This window comes from Dreissena polymorpha, chromosome 4 (assembly GCF_020536995.1).
Source record: "Dreissena polymorpha isolate Duluth1 chromosome 4, UMN_Dpol_1.0, whole genome shotgun sequence".
Taxonomy (NCBI): Eukaryota; Metazoa; Mollusca; class Bivalvia; order Myida; family Dreissenidae; genus Dreissena; species Dreissena polymorpha.
In genome coordinates, this window is record NC_068358.1 from 11,005,116 (window position 1) to 11,023,030 (window position 17,915).

General features: G+C 34.9%; 1 protein-coding gene and 1 long non-coding RNA gene across 2 annotated transcripts in view; one reads left to right on the forward strand and one right to left on the reverse strand.

Moving 5' to 3' along the window:
- The window catches only part of LOC127878133 (RNA-binding protein 41-like), a 19,528-nt gene extending 2,059 nt beyond the window's left edge, over positions 1 to 17,469 (forward strand). The window contains exons 2-7 of the mRNA XM_052424566.1: positions 12,274 to 12,441; positions 12,677 to 12,860; positions 13,490 to 13,623; positions 13,892 to 14,513; positions 16,100 to 16,241; positions 17,146 to 17,469. Coding sequence (XP_052280526.1) covers positions 12,274 to 12,441; positions 12,677 to 12,860; positions 13,490 to 13,623; positions 13,892 to 14,513; positions 16,100 to 16,241; positions 17,146 to 17,243 — 1,348 coding nt within the window. The 3' untranslated portion in view covers positions 17,244 to 17,469. The remainder of the gene's footprint in view (positions 1 to 12,273; positions 12,442 to 12,676; positions 12,861 to 13,489; positions 13,624 to 13,891; positions 14,514 to 16,099; positions 16,242 to 17,145) is intronic.
- On the reverse strand, positions 6,279 to 12,361 carry LOC127878139 (uncharacterized). Its single transcript, XR_008048749.1, has 3 exons — positions 12,254 to 12,361; positions 10,566 to 10,699; positions 6,279 to 6,366 (listed from the first exon to the last, which is right to left on the reverse strand). It is a non-coding gene; the product is annotated as an uncharacterized LOC127878139 (long non-coding RNA).
- Positions 17,470 to 17,915: the final 446 nt, after the last annotated feature.

A 17,915-nucleotide genomic window follows, 5' to 3' on the forward strand; every position in this document is an offset into this window, starting at 1 on the left:
TCATGTAATACAGTTTCTATTTTTATTCTTTAATTAGTCGATGTTCCTAAGTAAGGTGTAAATAACTGTGTTAATGAGGTGCGGTATCAACATTATGAAATTCAATGACGGCAGTCGTCAAAGGTAGGTCTTAGAAATTGAGTTACACAAATAATTTAATTTGGTTTCTAATATGGTTCTTTAATTAGTCGACGTTACTAAGTAAGGTGTGAACAAACTGTTTTTAATGAGTTGCAGCATTGATATTATGAAATTCAATGACGGCAGCCGTCCAAGGTAGTAGGTCTTAGAAATTGAGTTGCACAAATAATTCAATTATCTTTTAGAAATTTGATAAATAGATGGTTTCATACAAGCATTCTATCAGTTGAGTAATTGTCAACGTACCGATGTAGATGTAGTTCTCTGAAAATGGCGGTGCCTTTAACCGTTGGGGAAAAATTCTCCTCTTATGGTGCATTAATAGTCAAAATTGAACTGTACCAGTGTTAAAATTGTGTACAGTTTTACAAACGTAGTTCAAGGAAAATTGAGGCTGCTAAAAGCAGGTGCCCTAAGAAAACTTTCAATGAAAATCTAAAAGACTACACTTGCTAGTCTAAAGGGCAGAAATTTTGGAATTTCAATATCTAAGTACCTAAAACAAAAGCACTTATTATCTTTCATTTAAGCGAAAAACAATTATCATCTAATCAGCCTGCGTGGAAGCACACAATTTTAAGTGCATGTATTAGCACGTTTTTTCATGACGCATGCATGGCAAAGAAATCTGCATGTAGATCAATAAATAATCAATATATTTATTTGTTATAACAGCCGTACGGCTAGACAGTCCCTGAAGGAAAGCCTTAAGGCTATATGTACAGAGCCGTACGACTAGCAAATAGGCTAGCCGATAGGGGCCGTACTGCTAGCCTATTGGCTATTCGTACAGGGCCTAACCACTAGCCACTGCCTTGTGACTATGCGCACGTTTGTCTATAAATAGATTCTCAGTGGAAAAATTAAACTCTTGCTCATGTTGTACCTAAAATATTTTTACATTTTTCCACAAATAAGCGGCTTATAAAACATTTGATAAACCTACTAATTAACTAATACAATTATGTATTATGTAATTAAAAAATCATATCAATACCCTTGAATAAACATGACCTTCTTTCCAATGAAAACTGAAAGTCATGAACATAAAACTCATAATTTTCAGTAATAAACAGTAAAACACATTATAGTAAGCTACTTTTCATGCCCCAGCCATGATAGTGGCGGAGGGCATATTGTGCTTCCCCTGTTAGTGTGATTGTGTTTTTATTGCCCATTTTGTGTCAGGCTTATATGTTTGTTGTACATGTACATGATGGGTATACAAAATAAATTGGCACAAATGATCTTAATATCAAGACAATGTGTTAATACTTGCAACAACCATGTCGCTTGCTTCAAGGCCAAAGTCACAGTAAACACTTGGAATTTTCTTCCTATTCTTTGTAACTGAGTAATGAAAGTTCATGTTTGTGTTTTGCGCATAATTTGGTCTTTCATTTTGTTATTTCAAAATTATAAATTGGAGTTTGTGCATATTCCTTACATTGCATACTTAATTGTTATGCATTATATGATTTGGAAATTATTGGTACAACTAATTGTTATATCTGGCTGAAGTTTTGCAAGAAACAACCATGTTTCACTTTAAGTTCAGAGTGGATACTGAAAGCCGTGCATAGTCCTTATATGGCATAAGTGATAGTAGATGTTCATGTTACTGTCAGTTTTATTTGTATGTAGTGCATTGGCAAAATATTTCATCACATCCAGGCCTTTTCCTGGTGTATCTACAGGTACGTTAAACAGACCTATTCCCTTAGCGAAATTGCCAAAATAAATCCCTATCTGAAAAAAATCCCAATTCCATTTGTTTTGGTGAAAAACAGAGAATTGTCTGATGATTATAATCTCAATTTTATTTTAATAACATCTTACAAAGTATATACCGGTAACAATAATTAATAAGATTTTGTTCTTACAATTTGAACATAATTATAATAAAGAGTTATAACGAATTTGATTTTGTCAAATCAGTGGACTTTTGGAGCAAAATATTCCGAATCCAGATATCTTTAATATTTCCCAAAATAGCAAGGAAAAGTCCTGATATCACGTGTATGCAACAATAATCGACACATTTCTAGTTATAGGTATTGTAATTTGTCTTCGAAAGCCCAATGATCAAGTCAATGATGTAATGTTTTCCTATATTACACATTTTGCAGAATTTACAATTTTAGCGTTACTTAAAGGCGCAAAATAAGCATGTATAGAATAAATACGTTGTTTATAAAATGTACATACCTGTATAGTTTTATGCTTGTGTTTAATGTTAGTGTTTATATTTAATCATTTTTGTTGGTCAGATTCAAAAGACTCAATGAACGCATTTATACCCAATTGGTTTATGCATTTAAATGTTAGTGTAAACAATGGATAATAATGGCGGACTGTGCATCAACTTTATAGATGATCCAGGAGTTTAAATAGCTATTAAATGCATTAAATCTGTGTCACTGGTTGGATGGTGTAGGCGTTTGTTGAGACTAAGTTCTAAGCTAATTTGTTGCACCATCTACCAAGTTCTAAAGTTAATCAAATACCCAGGGGTGAAATTTATCGTCCATTAAAAACAGATATATTGTTGCATTAACAATTAATTTATCGGTTTTAATTTTATTAAAAAGCATAATATATGCATATGAATTAATTGAAACTCTTCAAAATACGTAGTGCAATAACATACTTTATTAGGCATATCATCTGATTTGATAACCTTATCTGCGCACATCATGCTGTAGATGAATTTTATGTCTGGTCATAATTTTGACTTCTTCGCGTGTTCACACGGTGCCACTATAGCAAAACAGCCTACCACCTGGTAGCCATGTTTTTTACAAAAGACTAGAACAGTTTTTAAAATCGGTCAACTCAAGATATCATGAAACAAAATTAACATTCTGAGCCAGTTTCTTCAACATAAGCTGCCAACCAGCTTCCTTCAAGGGTCTCTGACTCTGTTCTGGGGGATTCTCTTTAGCTGTTCCCGCTTACCCATTTGCTTGGGATCTGCATCAAGATGTCTCTAGAAATTGCCTTGTCCTATTGGATGCAGGCTTGGGAAAGGTGTGCCACTATCTCTTAAGGATGTCTTCTTCAACAAGCTGCTGATTTGTTCTTCTCCATTAGTCTTTGTTAGTGATCTTGACAATCTTCCGAAGGCAGTTATTGATACAGACCATGATTTTCTTCAGGTAGGTGATGGTGGTTCCCCAGGGAGTAGTGCAAACTGGAAGTCAAGTCGTTTTCCCCAGAATAAGTTCATCTCGATTCCTCAGATTGTGAGGTTGAACATCCTCATATCTGCGGCCACTTGCACTGTCTTCAAGTTCAAGGTCTTGTACATGGTTCAGGAATTCCATGTTCTGATGGTTGTGCTGGAGACAATGGTCTTCTAATGGCCTCCAGTTGACTCACTTCCTGGCAATATACACCCTCCAGCTGGAAGTCCATCTTCCAGGTCTACAAAGTCTGTTGTTATTCTGTTTTGCATTTCTGTAGCAAGCAGGTTTTTCTCAGTCTGGCTTGGCAGTGTCTCAAAGATGTCTGTCAAAAGTTTAAATTGATTTTTAGCATTTATCTCTTCAATTGTCCTAGAATATTTATTAATGGACCAGGTTATTGAGCAGACAAACCAGAAAGAATGCCTGCCACTACTTGTATTTAACAGGTTTTCCATGAATTGGAAATTCCTGGTTATCAGATTGAGGCATGACAAGTGGGCAGCATCAAGCAGGTTGTGTCCTGTCAATTATTATGCCCCCCTTTGAAGAAGAGGGGGTATATTGTTTTGCACATGTTGGTCCGTCGGTCGGTCCGTCCACCAGATGCGTTCCGGATGATATCTCAAGAACGCCTAGGCCTAGGATAATGAAATTTCATAGGTACATTGATCATGACTGGCAGATGACCCCTATTGATTTTCAGGTCACTAGGTCAAAGGTCACAGTGACAAGAACCAGTAAAATGGTTTCCGTATGATTACTCAAGAACGCTTATGCCTAGACTCATGAAACTTCATAGGAACGTTGACCCTGACTTGCAGATGACCCCTATTGATTTTCAGGTCACTAGGTCAAAGGTCAAGGTGACTCCACACAGAAAAATGGTTTCCGGTTGATAACTCAAGAACTCTTATGCATAGGATCATGAAACTTCATAGGTTCATTGATCATGACTTGCAGATGACCCCTATAGATTTTCAGGTCACTAGGTCAAATGTCAAGGTGACTCGAACAGTAAAATGGTTTCCGGATGATAACTGAAGAATGCTTACGCCTAGGATCATGAAACTTCATAGGTACATTGATCATGACCCGCAGATGACCCCTATTGATTTTCAGGTCACTAGGTCAAAGGTCAAGGTGACTAGAACCAGTAAAATTGTTTCCGGATGATAACTCAAGAACGCTTATACCTAGGATCATGAAACTTCATAGGAACATTGATCATGACTTGCAGATGACCCTATTGATTTTCAGGTCACTAGGTTAAAGGTCATGGTGACTAGACACAGAAATATTGTTCTCCGATGATAACTCAAGAACGCTTACGCCTAGGATAATGAAACTTCATAGGTACATTGATCATGACTCACAGATGACCCCTATTGATTTTCAGGTCACTAGGTCAAAGGTCAAGGTGACTCAAACCAGTAAAATGGTTTCCGGATGAAAACTCCAGAACGCTTACACCTAGGATCATAAAACTTTATAGGTACATTGATCATGACTTGCAGATGACCCCTATTGATTTTCAGGGCACTAGGTCAAAGGTCAAGGTGACTTGACACAGTAAAATGGTTTCCGGATGATAACTCCAGATAGCTTACGCCTAGGATCATGAAACTTCATAGGTACATTGATCATGACTCGCAGGTGACCCCTACTGATTTCCAGGTCACTAGGTCAAAGGTCAAGGTCACGTGACTCAACACAGTAAAATGGTTTCCGGATGATAACTCAAAGCTTATGCCTAGGATCATGAAACTTCATAGGTACTTTGATAATGACTGGCAGATGAACCTTATTGATTTTCAGGTCACTAGGTCAAAGTGACAAAAAACGTATTCACACAATGGCTGCCATTACAACTGACAGCCCATATGGGGGGCATGCATGTTTTACAAACAGCTCTTGTTTTAGTTTGCATTGAGCAATATTGACGAAACTTTGGAAGTAGAAACTTGTATGGATATGTTGAAGTCACTGTTGTTAAAAATAGAAAAACGGTATCCCCCTAATCACTATTTTTTTGTTGTTCAAATTAGGGGCAAGTATGTGGCCCTTTTCCTAATGGAAAAAAGTATGTATTATTTTTAACTAATGGGATCTACAAATTCCCAATGAATATCTCAACAGTTGGTTCATCTCCCATCCACCTCTATAAATTCAATCATAGTAATGTATGATATTGAAAACATTTTCATTTCCAAATTTGTAGCCTGTGTTAGCAAAACATCAAAACTTGTGTCCCAATTTTTTATGGTCAAATTGCAACAATTTTCCTGATCAAAAGGGACCCAGCCCCATTAAAAAATGGTGATAAAAAACAACAACTGATGAATGACTTGAGTTTTAGATACTGTACTGAAATTGTAAATGTTGGAAGCTTTAATTAAGACCTAGCCCACGATTGCATATGGGACCAGTTCGGTCAAGGTCACTGTAACTAAAAAGAGACACAGCACAGGTTGTTTTCAGTCAATTACTGATGTTGTTATTGACCAATCTTGATTAACACTTAAAATAAAGCAAGCTAGCATGGTGATCTAGCTTGGCTCTGTAAATGAAGCATGCCTGGTTCAGGTCATATTGACTTTCTTTCTAGCGATCTGAAGGTCACTGGTTTGAGCCCCACTCGGAGTGTTATTTGAATCTCCCCAAAGATACCAAGTACTGGTTATAGTCCCAGGAACTGGACTCGAGATTGTTTCAATAAGCTTATGGCTTTCGATGCAATGGAGCTTAAATAAATAGGTTTAAACTTATCAATCTTAATCTAAATTATAATGCCATGGGCAATTAAGTATAATTATTTTAGAATAGAGTACCTTATATCAGACTTAAAAATTGCAAGGAATCAAAAATGAAGTTCATCACTTACATAAAGAACAACATCACGAAGCCTTACATAACATGTTTTTAATTTCTATACAAAACACAGCATTCTCATTCCGAATTAAGATTTTTATTGTCAATTAACATCAGATTGGTGATGACGTTGTCTATCAAGCCCCGCCCCCACCTGCCTTGGAAGGAGCTGAAACATGAGAGAAAACCCATTTGAGCTTTACAAACATCTAGCGATAAAAATACCAATATAGAGTGAAATATCTGGAAAACAAAATGCAAACAGAAAATGAAATACACCAATTCTCCGTGGTAGTGGAGCCTGAAAAATAGTCCTAATTGATTTATTGATAGCCTGTGTATGAAACAAGATTGAACAAACCAGATGTAAATCCCACATCTTAATACAGGTGTTGTTCCACTCACATCTGCAGTGTGAACAACAAAGAACAAAGTTTTCTGTAAGAATTATATAATTTAAAGTTTAACACAATTTAAAACATACATTAAATCAACATGTTCTGAAATAGGTTATGTAAAGATTGCATATTCCCACAAATATATTTCTGCTTGATAAGTCACTTGCTGTATGGGTAATATACAAAAGCGTAACTGGATCCGATGCATGTATTTGCAAAGACTAAACATGCAAGCAGTATCTCTGACTTCTTCCATGTTAATAACAAGAGATGTGTTTGTCAGAAACACTATGTCCCCTTTTGCGCCGCTTTGAAGCTATATATTTGACCTTTGACCTTGAAGGATGACCTTGACCTTTCACCACTCAAAATGTGCAGCTCCATGAGATACACATGTATGCCAAATGAAGTTGCTATCTTCAATATTGCAAAAGTTATGGCAAAAATGTTAAAGTTGGAGCAAACAAACACACAACCAACCAACCAACAGACAGGGCAAAAACAATATGTCCCCCACAATAGTGTTGGGGGACATAAAAATGTCATTTTCAAACTAGACATATGTCCATAGAACATGAATGCCCCACTCCTTTTTGGACTGCACACACAGAACGTGCAACACTTCATACATCATCATTCTTTAAAAGGAAATTGCACACCAATATACATGTACTCACTACAGTCTGATGCTTTCAAAATGCTAGTTCAAAAACAGATTTTGTTAGTAAATTGCCAGTGATGAAAACCAGCACAAACCACTAGCCCTGCACTTGTAAATTTTAAATTGGTTTGCTCAGACTCTTTGTTTCATTAAGGTTGGTTTGTACATAAAAATGGTCACAATATCAAATTATTACCAAAAAAGTTGGGCATGCATGGTTACACTGCTTAATCAATGACTAAATATTTATTAAAGAGTATAGATGTACATGCAAATTTGTATAAGGCTACTATAAAATGTGCACAAATTTAAGTACAAAATATAAATAACGGAAATGTGTCACAGACACTGATGCTCCCATGACATATGCTTGGATACAGACAAATCAACTATATATTAGAGTGGATAAAAACAAAGGGCCATAATTAACCCAAAACTGACTGAAGTTTATTTATTGCTTCTAATGGATCATTAGCACAATAAGGTCATTCCAATTTGACAGTTTGAGCAAGATCCACGCAGTCGTCAAACAGGATTTAAAAATAAAAAAATTGATAAGGTCATTCAACTGTGAAAGTTTGAGCGAGATTGAGCCAGTTGTTAAAGAGGAATTCAAAACACAGCTTCTGGAGGTAATGACAGACAAGTGAATCCTTTGTTGCCCCCAGTCAATGTGGGTGAAACAATATACATGTACACTAAAATTCTGAGAGAAAAAACATATTACAACAACTTTGGTATATGTATTATTGGGCAGAACAGTGAAAACTGACAATCACAATGACTATAACTGACAGTGCGAATTTGAAACAACAAAAGGCATTACAAAAAAATCTTCAGTACCATGCGGATCAGGCTGCAAATTCTTTTAAAATAATAACAGTTCTTCTTAAATACATGAATTGTCAAGGAGTCATAACCAAATCTGGCATGATCAGGGAATCCCATATTTTCAAACAGTAAACTAAGTCAAAACCAAACTATATGTTTATATCTCTTAAAGTTCTTAAGATTTTGTTCTCCTTTTTTTTATTTTTTTTTATGATTATTTTTACGCTCATGAAGACAAATGAAGACTCAAACTAAATATTCCAAAAAAATCCAATGCACGCGACCAAAACGGAGGCAAAAAATTCCTTGTCAACAAACAAACAGAAGTAAAAAAAATTGATTTGTCCATGAAACATAATCAAAATGAAAAGGTAAGATGTTCCACATATCACATTTTTCCACAGATAACAACATATAGCGCATAGGACAATGATCATTGAACTATTGGAAAATCAAACACAATGCTATCTTGGGCTTATGTTTCTAAACTCGAGAATTCAGGAATCAACTGTCACAATGCATTTTTTTTCAATAATTAATCATTACTAATAAAATCTATAAAGAAATGTGAGTATAAATAAGTTATCTGAAGCTATATTTGGTATTACTGTGCAATAATAATAATAGTATTAAAAAAAATACATTGATTACCAATACACAAAGCAAGTTACTAACTATTTAAGCAGAAATAAAGCCTTATCATGAAACAGATCTATTCGCAGAGCAGTGATGAGAGTACAGCATCAGATTGTTATAGTTATATTTTATTTATTATTATTTTTATTTTATTATTATGGTGATTTAAGATATTTTAACATTAATGAGTATGTAACAATAAGGTACATGTATGGAAGGCATGGAAGGAAAAAATAACAATACTCCATGCAAAAAAGAGAAACAGCATGACAAAAGAGATGTACATTTGCAATAAAAGCTATAGTGCCACATGTCCAGACATACACTTGTCCACATGTTTAACTTATACCTCTTCTTGATGCTAAAACTTTAGTGGTAATGGTTTTCCATCTGGACCTGAGAAATTAATGTTTGTTTTATACACCTGCACATAAAAAGTTAGTGTCTGTGGGCATGTAGATGCCTGACCAAAAAAACGTTTAAACAATGTAGAAAATAAAGTTATTGAGTGTATAAACAAAGCTTAAAACTCACTTTATGTTAACAATGCCTATGTGTTTTGAAAAAAACAAAAACACACACAATATTCTGAATTGTTTTTATTCTCAGGTGGTTTACATAGGTCCAAAAGTCAAAATCTGAAATGGTACCATGGCACTTTCTTTTTCATTCTCCTTTTGTACAGTACGATAATAGTGTTGTTGTAAGTGCAAAAAAACTTGAGCATGAATCTTAACACTGTTTTCGGTATTTTGCCTTTAATTGTAATATTTTAAATGCAGTTTTCATAATAATCTTTCTACATAGGTATTCAATCATTTTATATCATAAATTAAATAGTGTGTGATATGATGGTTTGTAAACACCCATAGTAATCATAATGGCTTAAGCTATGTCTTAGATATTGCTTGTTATTTTATTTTAAACAAACAAGAGATGTGTTTGCCAGAAACACAATGCCCCCTAAAGCGCCATTTTATAATAAAATTTAAATATATAATTTGGCAGGTTTAGAAATTATCTCCCTTTTAAAGCGTATTACTTCCCTTGGATTGTATTTTTTACTCTTGACCTTGAAGGATGACCTTGACCTTTCGCCACTCAAAATGTGCAGCTTCATGAGATACACATGCATGCCCAATATCAATTTGCTATCTTCAATATTGCAAAAGTTATGGCCAATGTTAAAGTTTTCGGACGGACGCACAGACTGACAGACGGACTGACGGACAGTTCAACTGCTATATGCCACCCTACAAGGGGCATAAAAACAAGAGAGGTTCTAGTCATAAAACAGTAAAAAAAATAAATATACTTATTACTTAATAGGAGTATAAACCAATTTATTTAAGTCAGTTAATATTATGATGATATATTGATAGTTTTACAATTCAATAAATAAACTTTAAACACCGCTGCCATTTTGTAAAAGAATATAGTTCATTTAATAATTAATTGTTGCTGTTTTTTGCCGCCAGGTTGGTAGGTTTAAAAAAAATTAAACCAGATGCTTAACATAGAAGAAAATTTGTATTGATGTTTTTATTTTTGGTAAAAAATGTAGTAGAAGAACTAAAGAAGCACATTTACTGCCCTGGTGTATTAGCTAGCTTCTATATCAAATTAAAAGAATTTCTGCCTTGAGGACCTGGTTCAATTCAAATAGTGGTTTAGAATTTTCTAGCTAGATTACGCACAGGATCTATAAATCCTTTTTGAGGAAAAATTGTTTGTTTTCATTGAACCTAACAAAAAACTTCAATATCTTGGCTAATATGACTGTTAAAACTCTTATCAGTATTTCTTTTTAGATATAGTCTATTTTTATATTTGTAAACTTACCAATAGGTTTTCCATTTTCAAATCTAATAGCTTTTATAATTGTTTCTTCACCACGTTTTGAGGCATCTGCTTTAAGGTCGGCCTTTAGACAGTCCCTGACTGCTCTTGCGTTTATACTGGAATATCTGATGTAGCTGAAGATAAAAACAAACTTATCTACTGTTTCAGGAACCAGTATGAACATACAGTTTGATTAAAATGTGTATACTGTTACGCCCTGTTTTGCTACACAGAATCATGATTGTATATGTCGAGGGGTGACAGAAAACTGTTGTAACTCATATTAAACAATAGATTGCCAAGCAATATGGTCCCCTACCGGTGAAACTCCACCAGTCAGTAAAAAATTATTTATTTTTATATTTGTTGCCATAGCAACCAGAATTTTTGACGTAGGAACAAAATGAAGTGACGTGCATAATCTCCATATTGCCATCTATCCATGTTTCAAGTTTCATGAAAAAATATGAAGAACTTTTTAAAGTTATCAAAGGATCCAGAAATGTGTGACAGACTGACAAACAGACGGAGTGCAAACCATAAGTCCCCTCCAGTTTCACAATAGGGGACAATAAAGAAGAAGATACTGCAGTTTTCCGTTCAGCCATCGAATTGTATTGCTATAACATAACAGACATAAGTTCTTAACCGACTAACAATGTTCAGAATAACACCTTATTAATTAAGTGAACGAAATCTGGGTGTTATAATGTTGTAAACATACCATACAATGACTGTATATAAGCTACATTGTGTTAAAATGTCTTACAATATAGCCTTGTACTGTAAAGGGATAAAACAATTCATTGGTGAAATTATTTACCCCACCCACTTCAGAAAACATGTCGAAAACAACGTGTGAAGGTATGTCATGAATTTACGCATGCAGTTTTTAACGCAATAAACATTTATACAAATAATAATTAATGTACTTTATCCCAGCGTTTCTCCAAACTGTAAATGCAGACATTTTGGAAAGAAATTACTAAAACTTCGACCGGTTTAACAAGGTCGTTTTGGGTTACCGGTGCGTAGCTACTACCTCGTTCAAAAAGTCCTATAGCATGAAATCAAAGCACTGAAAGGATAATGTGAGTTAAGAGGAGGTGGGGTGTGTGAACAATCATCAATAAAAATGACAAAAAAATCACTTTGTAATGCTTTTCAAGTTTTCATGCGGAGATCTCATTTGGGAAATGCAGGTTTAACATAGTACTAACTATACAGTTCACATAAATAGTGAAGACTTCTATCCATTAAGTTCAAGGCTCTTTTGGAGCATGAACCAAATCTGACTTTACAAGGAGTATTGGTAAATAGTATACTTTTTTCCCCAATTTCAGCTAAATATTCCCCCCTCCAAAAAGAAAATTATTTTTATTTTTTTACTTTTATGCCTTTGTTGCCAGCTGGTATTGTGCTATTAACCTTTGATTAAATATATATTTATGTAAATTACATGAAAATATATCAATTTTCAGTGTTGAATGGTTGGTGAAAAGATATAAAATGCCCCTTTTCACGCAAAACGACGCGAAATTCCACCCTTTAAGGGCCCCAGCCCCAATCCCCTAAAGTGAAGCAAGGGCCCTGGAATTGTTGCAATAAAATTCAAGACATTTAAAATATCACATTTGTATAAAAAGTTTTTTTTTAGAAGATAGAGTTTGAATAAGCCATATACTTACTAGCATTTTGTTTTATTCAGTGGCAATCCTCGCAGATTTCAAAGTCGAGATGTTGTTCGTATGGAGCCTGGTGCAAGGTCAAGGTCACAACCTATTGATGGCCCCTTGGAAGAGATTGAAACAGAAGGTCACAGGCATCTTAAAACCTTGGTGGATAAGCAGCTGGACACTAATGTTACAGTGCAACAGTAAGTGTTTTAATGTTTTAATTCACAAAATAAGCAAAAGTACTTTTAATAAGAATAATGGAATCAAATAATTCATGTCAAGATTTCTTAAATACTGAAATTACAATAGGGTTACAGAAATTACAAGTTTTAGGAGTTTCTATTTAAGTAATAAGTATATTCCTATAATCCGAAAAGAGAAGTGTTCATGAGAATTAAGAAAAACTTTGTTTTGTCCCCAAAACTTTATTTGTAGGCAGCTTGGTCAGAAACGTGAGTTTTCCCAGGGAGTGGAGTTCACAGCTTCAACAGACAAACTAACGGGGATTCAAAGCTTGGCTGACTTTCTGGATGTCAGTGGAGTGGATGCTTATATTGAGGAAATGAAGAGCTATGGCCTAACACATGAAGAAATTCTGTACAAGTTGCAGTCTGAAGAGGTCTGTGCCGTGTTAAGGGTTGAGTGTAGAAATCTTTAATCTAATATATTGATGTTTTGCTGATTCATTTTTTAAATGCTTCTTTTAAATTTAATTATTTTACAATTATTTAGTATTTGGTGCTTATTCTGATTTGTTGTATTTGGATAGATTGTTTGTTTACTCTATTTGGATAGATTGTTTGTTCTGAGTCTGTCTGTAAATAAGAACATAAAAAAAACAAGAGCTGTGTTTGTGAAACACAATGCCCCCAGTGACCTTGACCTTTGACCTAGTGACCTCAAACCATGTTTGATTGTAGATCTCAATGACATGCATGCACATGTGAAGTTTAAAGAACATAGATCCAAGAGTTTTCATTTTATAAGCAAGGTTAAAGTTTTGGGACAGACACATGCATACAATGACTGACAGAGAGGCCAAAAACAATAAACCCCCTGATCATTCAATCTGGGGGCATAAACAAAGATACAATCTTTTTGCTGAAGTCAAATAATGGAAAATATCAATAAAGTAGGTGGAGTTTGTGCAGAAATGACGGTCTATCTCTCAGATTTGAATTATAACATGTGTAAACGTTTAAGAGTTCATAATGTCAACATTTATGAAAAATCATGGAGTATTTTCAGACAAACAAGAAAAGTCGTCTCAGTAATCCAGACTACCACGAGGCCAGAAGGAAAGAGATTGATGATAAAATTGCGAGAAAGAAAGAAGCATTGCAACAACCAGACCAATTCTCCAATACAAAATCTATTTCAAGGTCTGGCATATATTGCAATAAATATTGAGAATTTTAAGGAATGTTTTCACAGTTTTGGAATGGTCAAATTTGTTGTTCTAAGAATAGACATTTTAAACAAGACATAATTGTTTAAATATTAATCTTTTATTTTTCGGATCAAATATTGCTACTGGCACAATTTTCAGGAATAGTAAAAATTAAGGTATTGATGCTTCTGTTTTGAATTTTGTAAAAGTATCCAAAAAATATATTGACATTTATTTTGTTTGTTATGGTTATTTTGCAGACATGAAATGGACTTGGAAAAGGCTATATCTGCAGGGAATACACAAAATAGTTTTCTTCACAAAACTCTTGTTATCCAAAAAAGTAAAACTAGTGAAAAACCCAATGACCCAATGAATGCTCTCCAAGACATTTTAGAAACACTTACTTCAAAGTCAAATGGCATTTCAAGTTGTTCGCGCTCAAGGCGTAATAAGGCAGAAAAACATGCATACAAAGCAGATTGCACTCTGGAATGCTGTATGCCAGTACATGACCCAGTTTGTGAGGAGTGTGATAGCCGAAGTGGCTCCTCAGCAAGCCGTTCAACTTGTAATCACCAATTACCTGTGGCAACATGTATGGAAAAACCTGACAATTATGTGCCATTTTCTAAAGCAGAATCTATTGTACAAAACAATGTGGAGGCAAAAGTTCCTGTTAAGTCCTCAGACTATGTTGTGAGAAGCTCATATGCTAACGATTCTAAGGTTTCCATAGGTTCAACTGATTTAAGTGCTATAAGAGAAATAATGCAAGTTGAAGCTATTCCTGAAAGTGTGGTGAGGAAATACAAGCTCACTCCTGCTGAAGTGAAGGAAATACCAACGTTTACCAACTACACCCCTGGAGAACCAAACAATGTAGGTTTTGCAAAATGCTAAAGGAGTTTCAATATTCATAGTTCTTCATTTAATCACACATTCTTAAGTGTCTTTGTACATTTTTTTTCAGCTTATCATTGCCTATGGCTATCATTGAGAGTTTTAAGTAAAACTATTGTTTCTCCTTAATATTTCTATATCAGATGCAATTATAGATTCATGATCAACTAGCGCCATCTCTGCCAAATCTGAAGCATCTATTATGATCTTGTCTTATTTAAAAAACTTTCTTGTATAATATCAGGTTTTGTCCTGTCAAATATTGATAAGGACTATAAATAATATTTATCAAGTAATGTTACAAGTAATAACACATATTGGTGTATATTATGTAAGTTACTGTCTTTTAAAATATCAGGAAACATCCTTTCTAATATCAGATTCTATCCTGTCTAATATCAGTTACTGCCCAGTCTAATTTAAGGAACTGTCCTATATGATTGAAGACATAGTCCTGTCTAATATTAGGAATGTCCTATCTTATATCACTTATTGCCATGTCTTTTATCATGTAATATCCTATCTTATACTTGAAACCTATTTGTTTTAGCACAATTGCATTTAAAGTACTTATTACTTATTTAAATTGCTCTTGAGTTCGTTTCCTGGGAAGCAGAACAGTACTTTGTGTCTATTGGGGAGATCTAAAGAACCCTCCCACAGTGGGGATCAAACTCTTGACCTCCCAGTTGCTAGGCGTACACCATATCCACAACGCCACGGCAACCTTGTCCTATCTCATATCAGTTATTGCCCTAATATCAGCTATTTTCATTTCTATCATTAGGGACTGTCCTGTCTAATATCAGCTACTGTCATGTCTTATATCATGTACTTTTGTAGCCAATGTCTTGTACTGTCCTATCTTGTATCAGGCATTGTATTGTCTTTCATCAGATACAGTCTTGTCTATGATTATCAGGTCTGGTCATGTCTAGTAAAGAACTGTCTTATCATAACCCTTTCAGTGCGGGAACCGAATTTTAAAGGCCTTTGCAAACAGTTTGGATCCAGATGAGACGCCACAGAACGTGGCGTCTCATCAGGATCCAAACTGTTTGCTATTCTGATAGTATTCTTTGAAAAAAAAATCGAAGAAAATGCTAATTTTAGAACTTCAGCAGACGACAATTTAGCAGACGACAAATTTCCCAGCATGCAAAGGGTTAAAAAGGTACTGTCCTATCTAATAGTAAGTCTCTACCTAATATCAGCTACTGTCCTTTCTAATATGAGGAACTGTCCTTATATCAGCTTCTGTTCTAGATCCCATCATCACATCAGCAATAATTAATTAACACCCTGTTGTGTATTGAAAGCAGCGAACAAATGCAGTGCATTTATGTCAGTTGTTTCATTTGTTGTTAAGCCATTTTGTTTTGTTTATTTTTAAAAACAAATGAAAACTGACAACATGCAAGAATACTGGGATACATTGAATACAATTTGAGTGTTGAATGCAGATATGCCATTATGCTCAGCATGCAAACCTTTACCACTCGCCAAGGCTAATGGTTTAGGTTTCCTAAGCCCTATATATTAGAAACTGTCCTGTCTAATATCAGGTGCTGTTTGTGAAGAATCTTTCCTCAAAGGTTACAGAGGAGGATCTGGCCTCCCTCTTTATTGGCTTCCAGTCTCATACCAAGATCATCTTCAAGCTGCTCAATGGCAAAATGAAAGGACAGGCCTTTGTGACCTTTCCAGGTAGTCTGCGTTTGTTAGAGATTTCTTTGAAAACAACCATTAGTGATATCTGCAAACATCTCAATTTATTTTAACATAATTTCACTTCAGTGAAAACAATGGTAGGTTACTTTTGTAAATTAATTTAGAAATTCAGGAACATTATAATGGCCTCTACTTGAAAGAAAGCTGAAAATTGATAACCCAAATACTAGTATTAGTTTTATAATAATAATTATACACTGATATTAATGGTATTTTGATTTCAATTCAGAAACAATGTCAGTATATGATTGATGCCAGCCCTAAGCATTTTTTAGTTATCATCCGGAAACCTTTTACTGCTTCAGGTCACTGTGACCTTTAAATTTGACCTAGAGTCCTGAAAATCAATAGGGGTCATCTGTCGGTCATGACCAATGTCTCCATGAACTTTCCTGATCCTAACCCTTAGCATTCGTGAGTTATAATCTGTAAACCATTTGACTGTGTTAAGTCACTGTTACCTTGACCTTTGACTTAGTGACCTGAAAATCAATAGGGGTCATTTGCGAGTCATGATCAATGTACCTATGAACTTTTCTGATCCCAGGTCTAAGCGTTCTTGAGTTATCATCTGGAAACCATTTGGTGGACAGACCGACCAACATGTGCAAAACAATATACAGGTACCCCCTCTTCTTCGAAGGGGTGCATAATAAGCTTGAATAAACATGAGCCACACTCCGGGAAAACAGGGGACCAGGCTTATCTGGAAGGACACTTTCCGTTTGTATGTTTCTTTCGTTTAAAAGAAGTCTCTTAGCAGAATCCAGTTCAGGTGGAAAGTGTCATCCCTGATTAGCCTGTGCAGACTGCACTTTAAGCACATGCCTTAACCCCCATTTTGCCACAGTGAGGCTCATATGAACATGATCTGTTCCAGATACAGAGACCGCTAGCCAGGCTCTAGACCTGGTCCATGGCTACCCCTTGAAGGACCGACCTGTCGTGGTGCAGTTTGGAAAGAAGAAATCTGGGTGAATCTGAAGGAACTTTACTCCATTATTGAATTGTTTCCTGTAATAATGGACCATTCTATTGTGTGTGGGTTTTTCTCCAAATAAAACTAGAGTTATCATTGAAGGCGAATAATCACCCATTTTATCATCTTACACTGATGTTAATCATGCTGAGGATTTATGTCAATAATGATGTATTTTCAACTTTGATGTCAAAACATGACTTTGACTTAAAGGAAAGAAATGTTTTTTTGTTGTTTTTTTGACACATGGTCCTATTAGAAATCCTTCATAACATTTAGAAATGAAACAAAATTACAAAAAACAATCTTATCCAAGATTGCAGTTAGTCAGCCATTTTGAATTTTATCAAAGTCACACACTTTTGTTGATCATGAACGTGAAAATTATTAGAATTAAAAAAAAACCCTGCTAATTAATGCAGAATAAGTTAGGTTGATCACATTGACATGTCAGCTAGATAAAATCAAAGAGGGGCACAAGGTGGCTAGTTTTAATTATTTCACAGAAATGTCAATATGAGCAATTCAATATGTTCATCAACCAAAACTAGTCTTATGGAAATTTGCTGCTCCATCAATGAATATCAGTCCAACCTGACTAAGTCAACTGACAAAGAACAACGTTCACCTGCCAATAGCGGTCAATCTGGATTTCCCCTTAAAGAAAAACC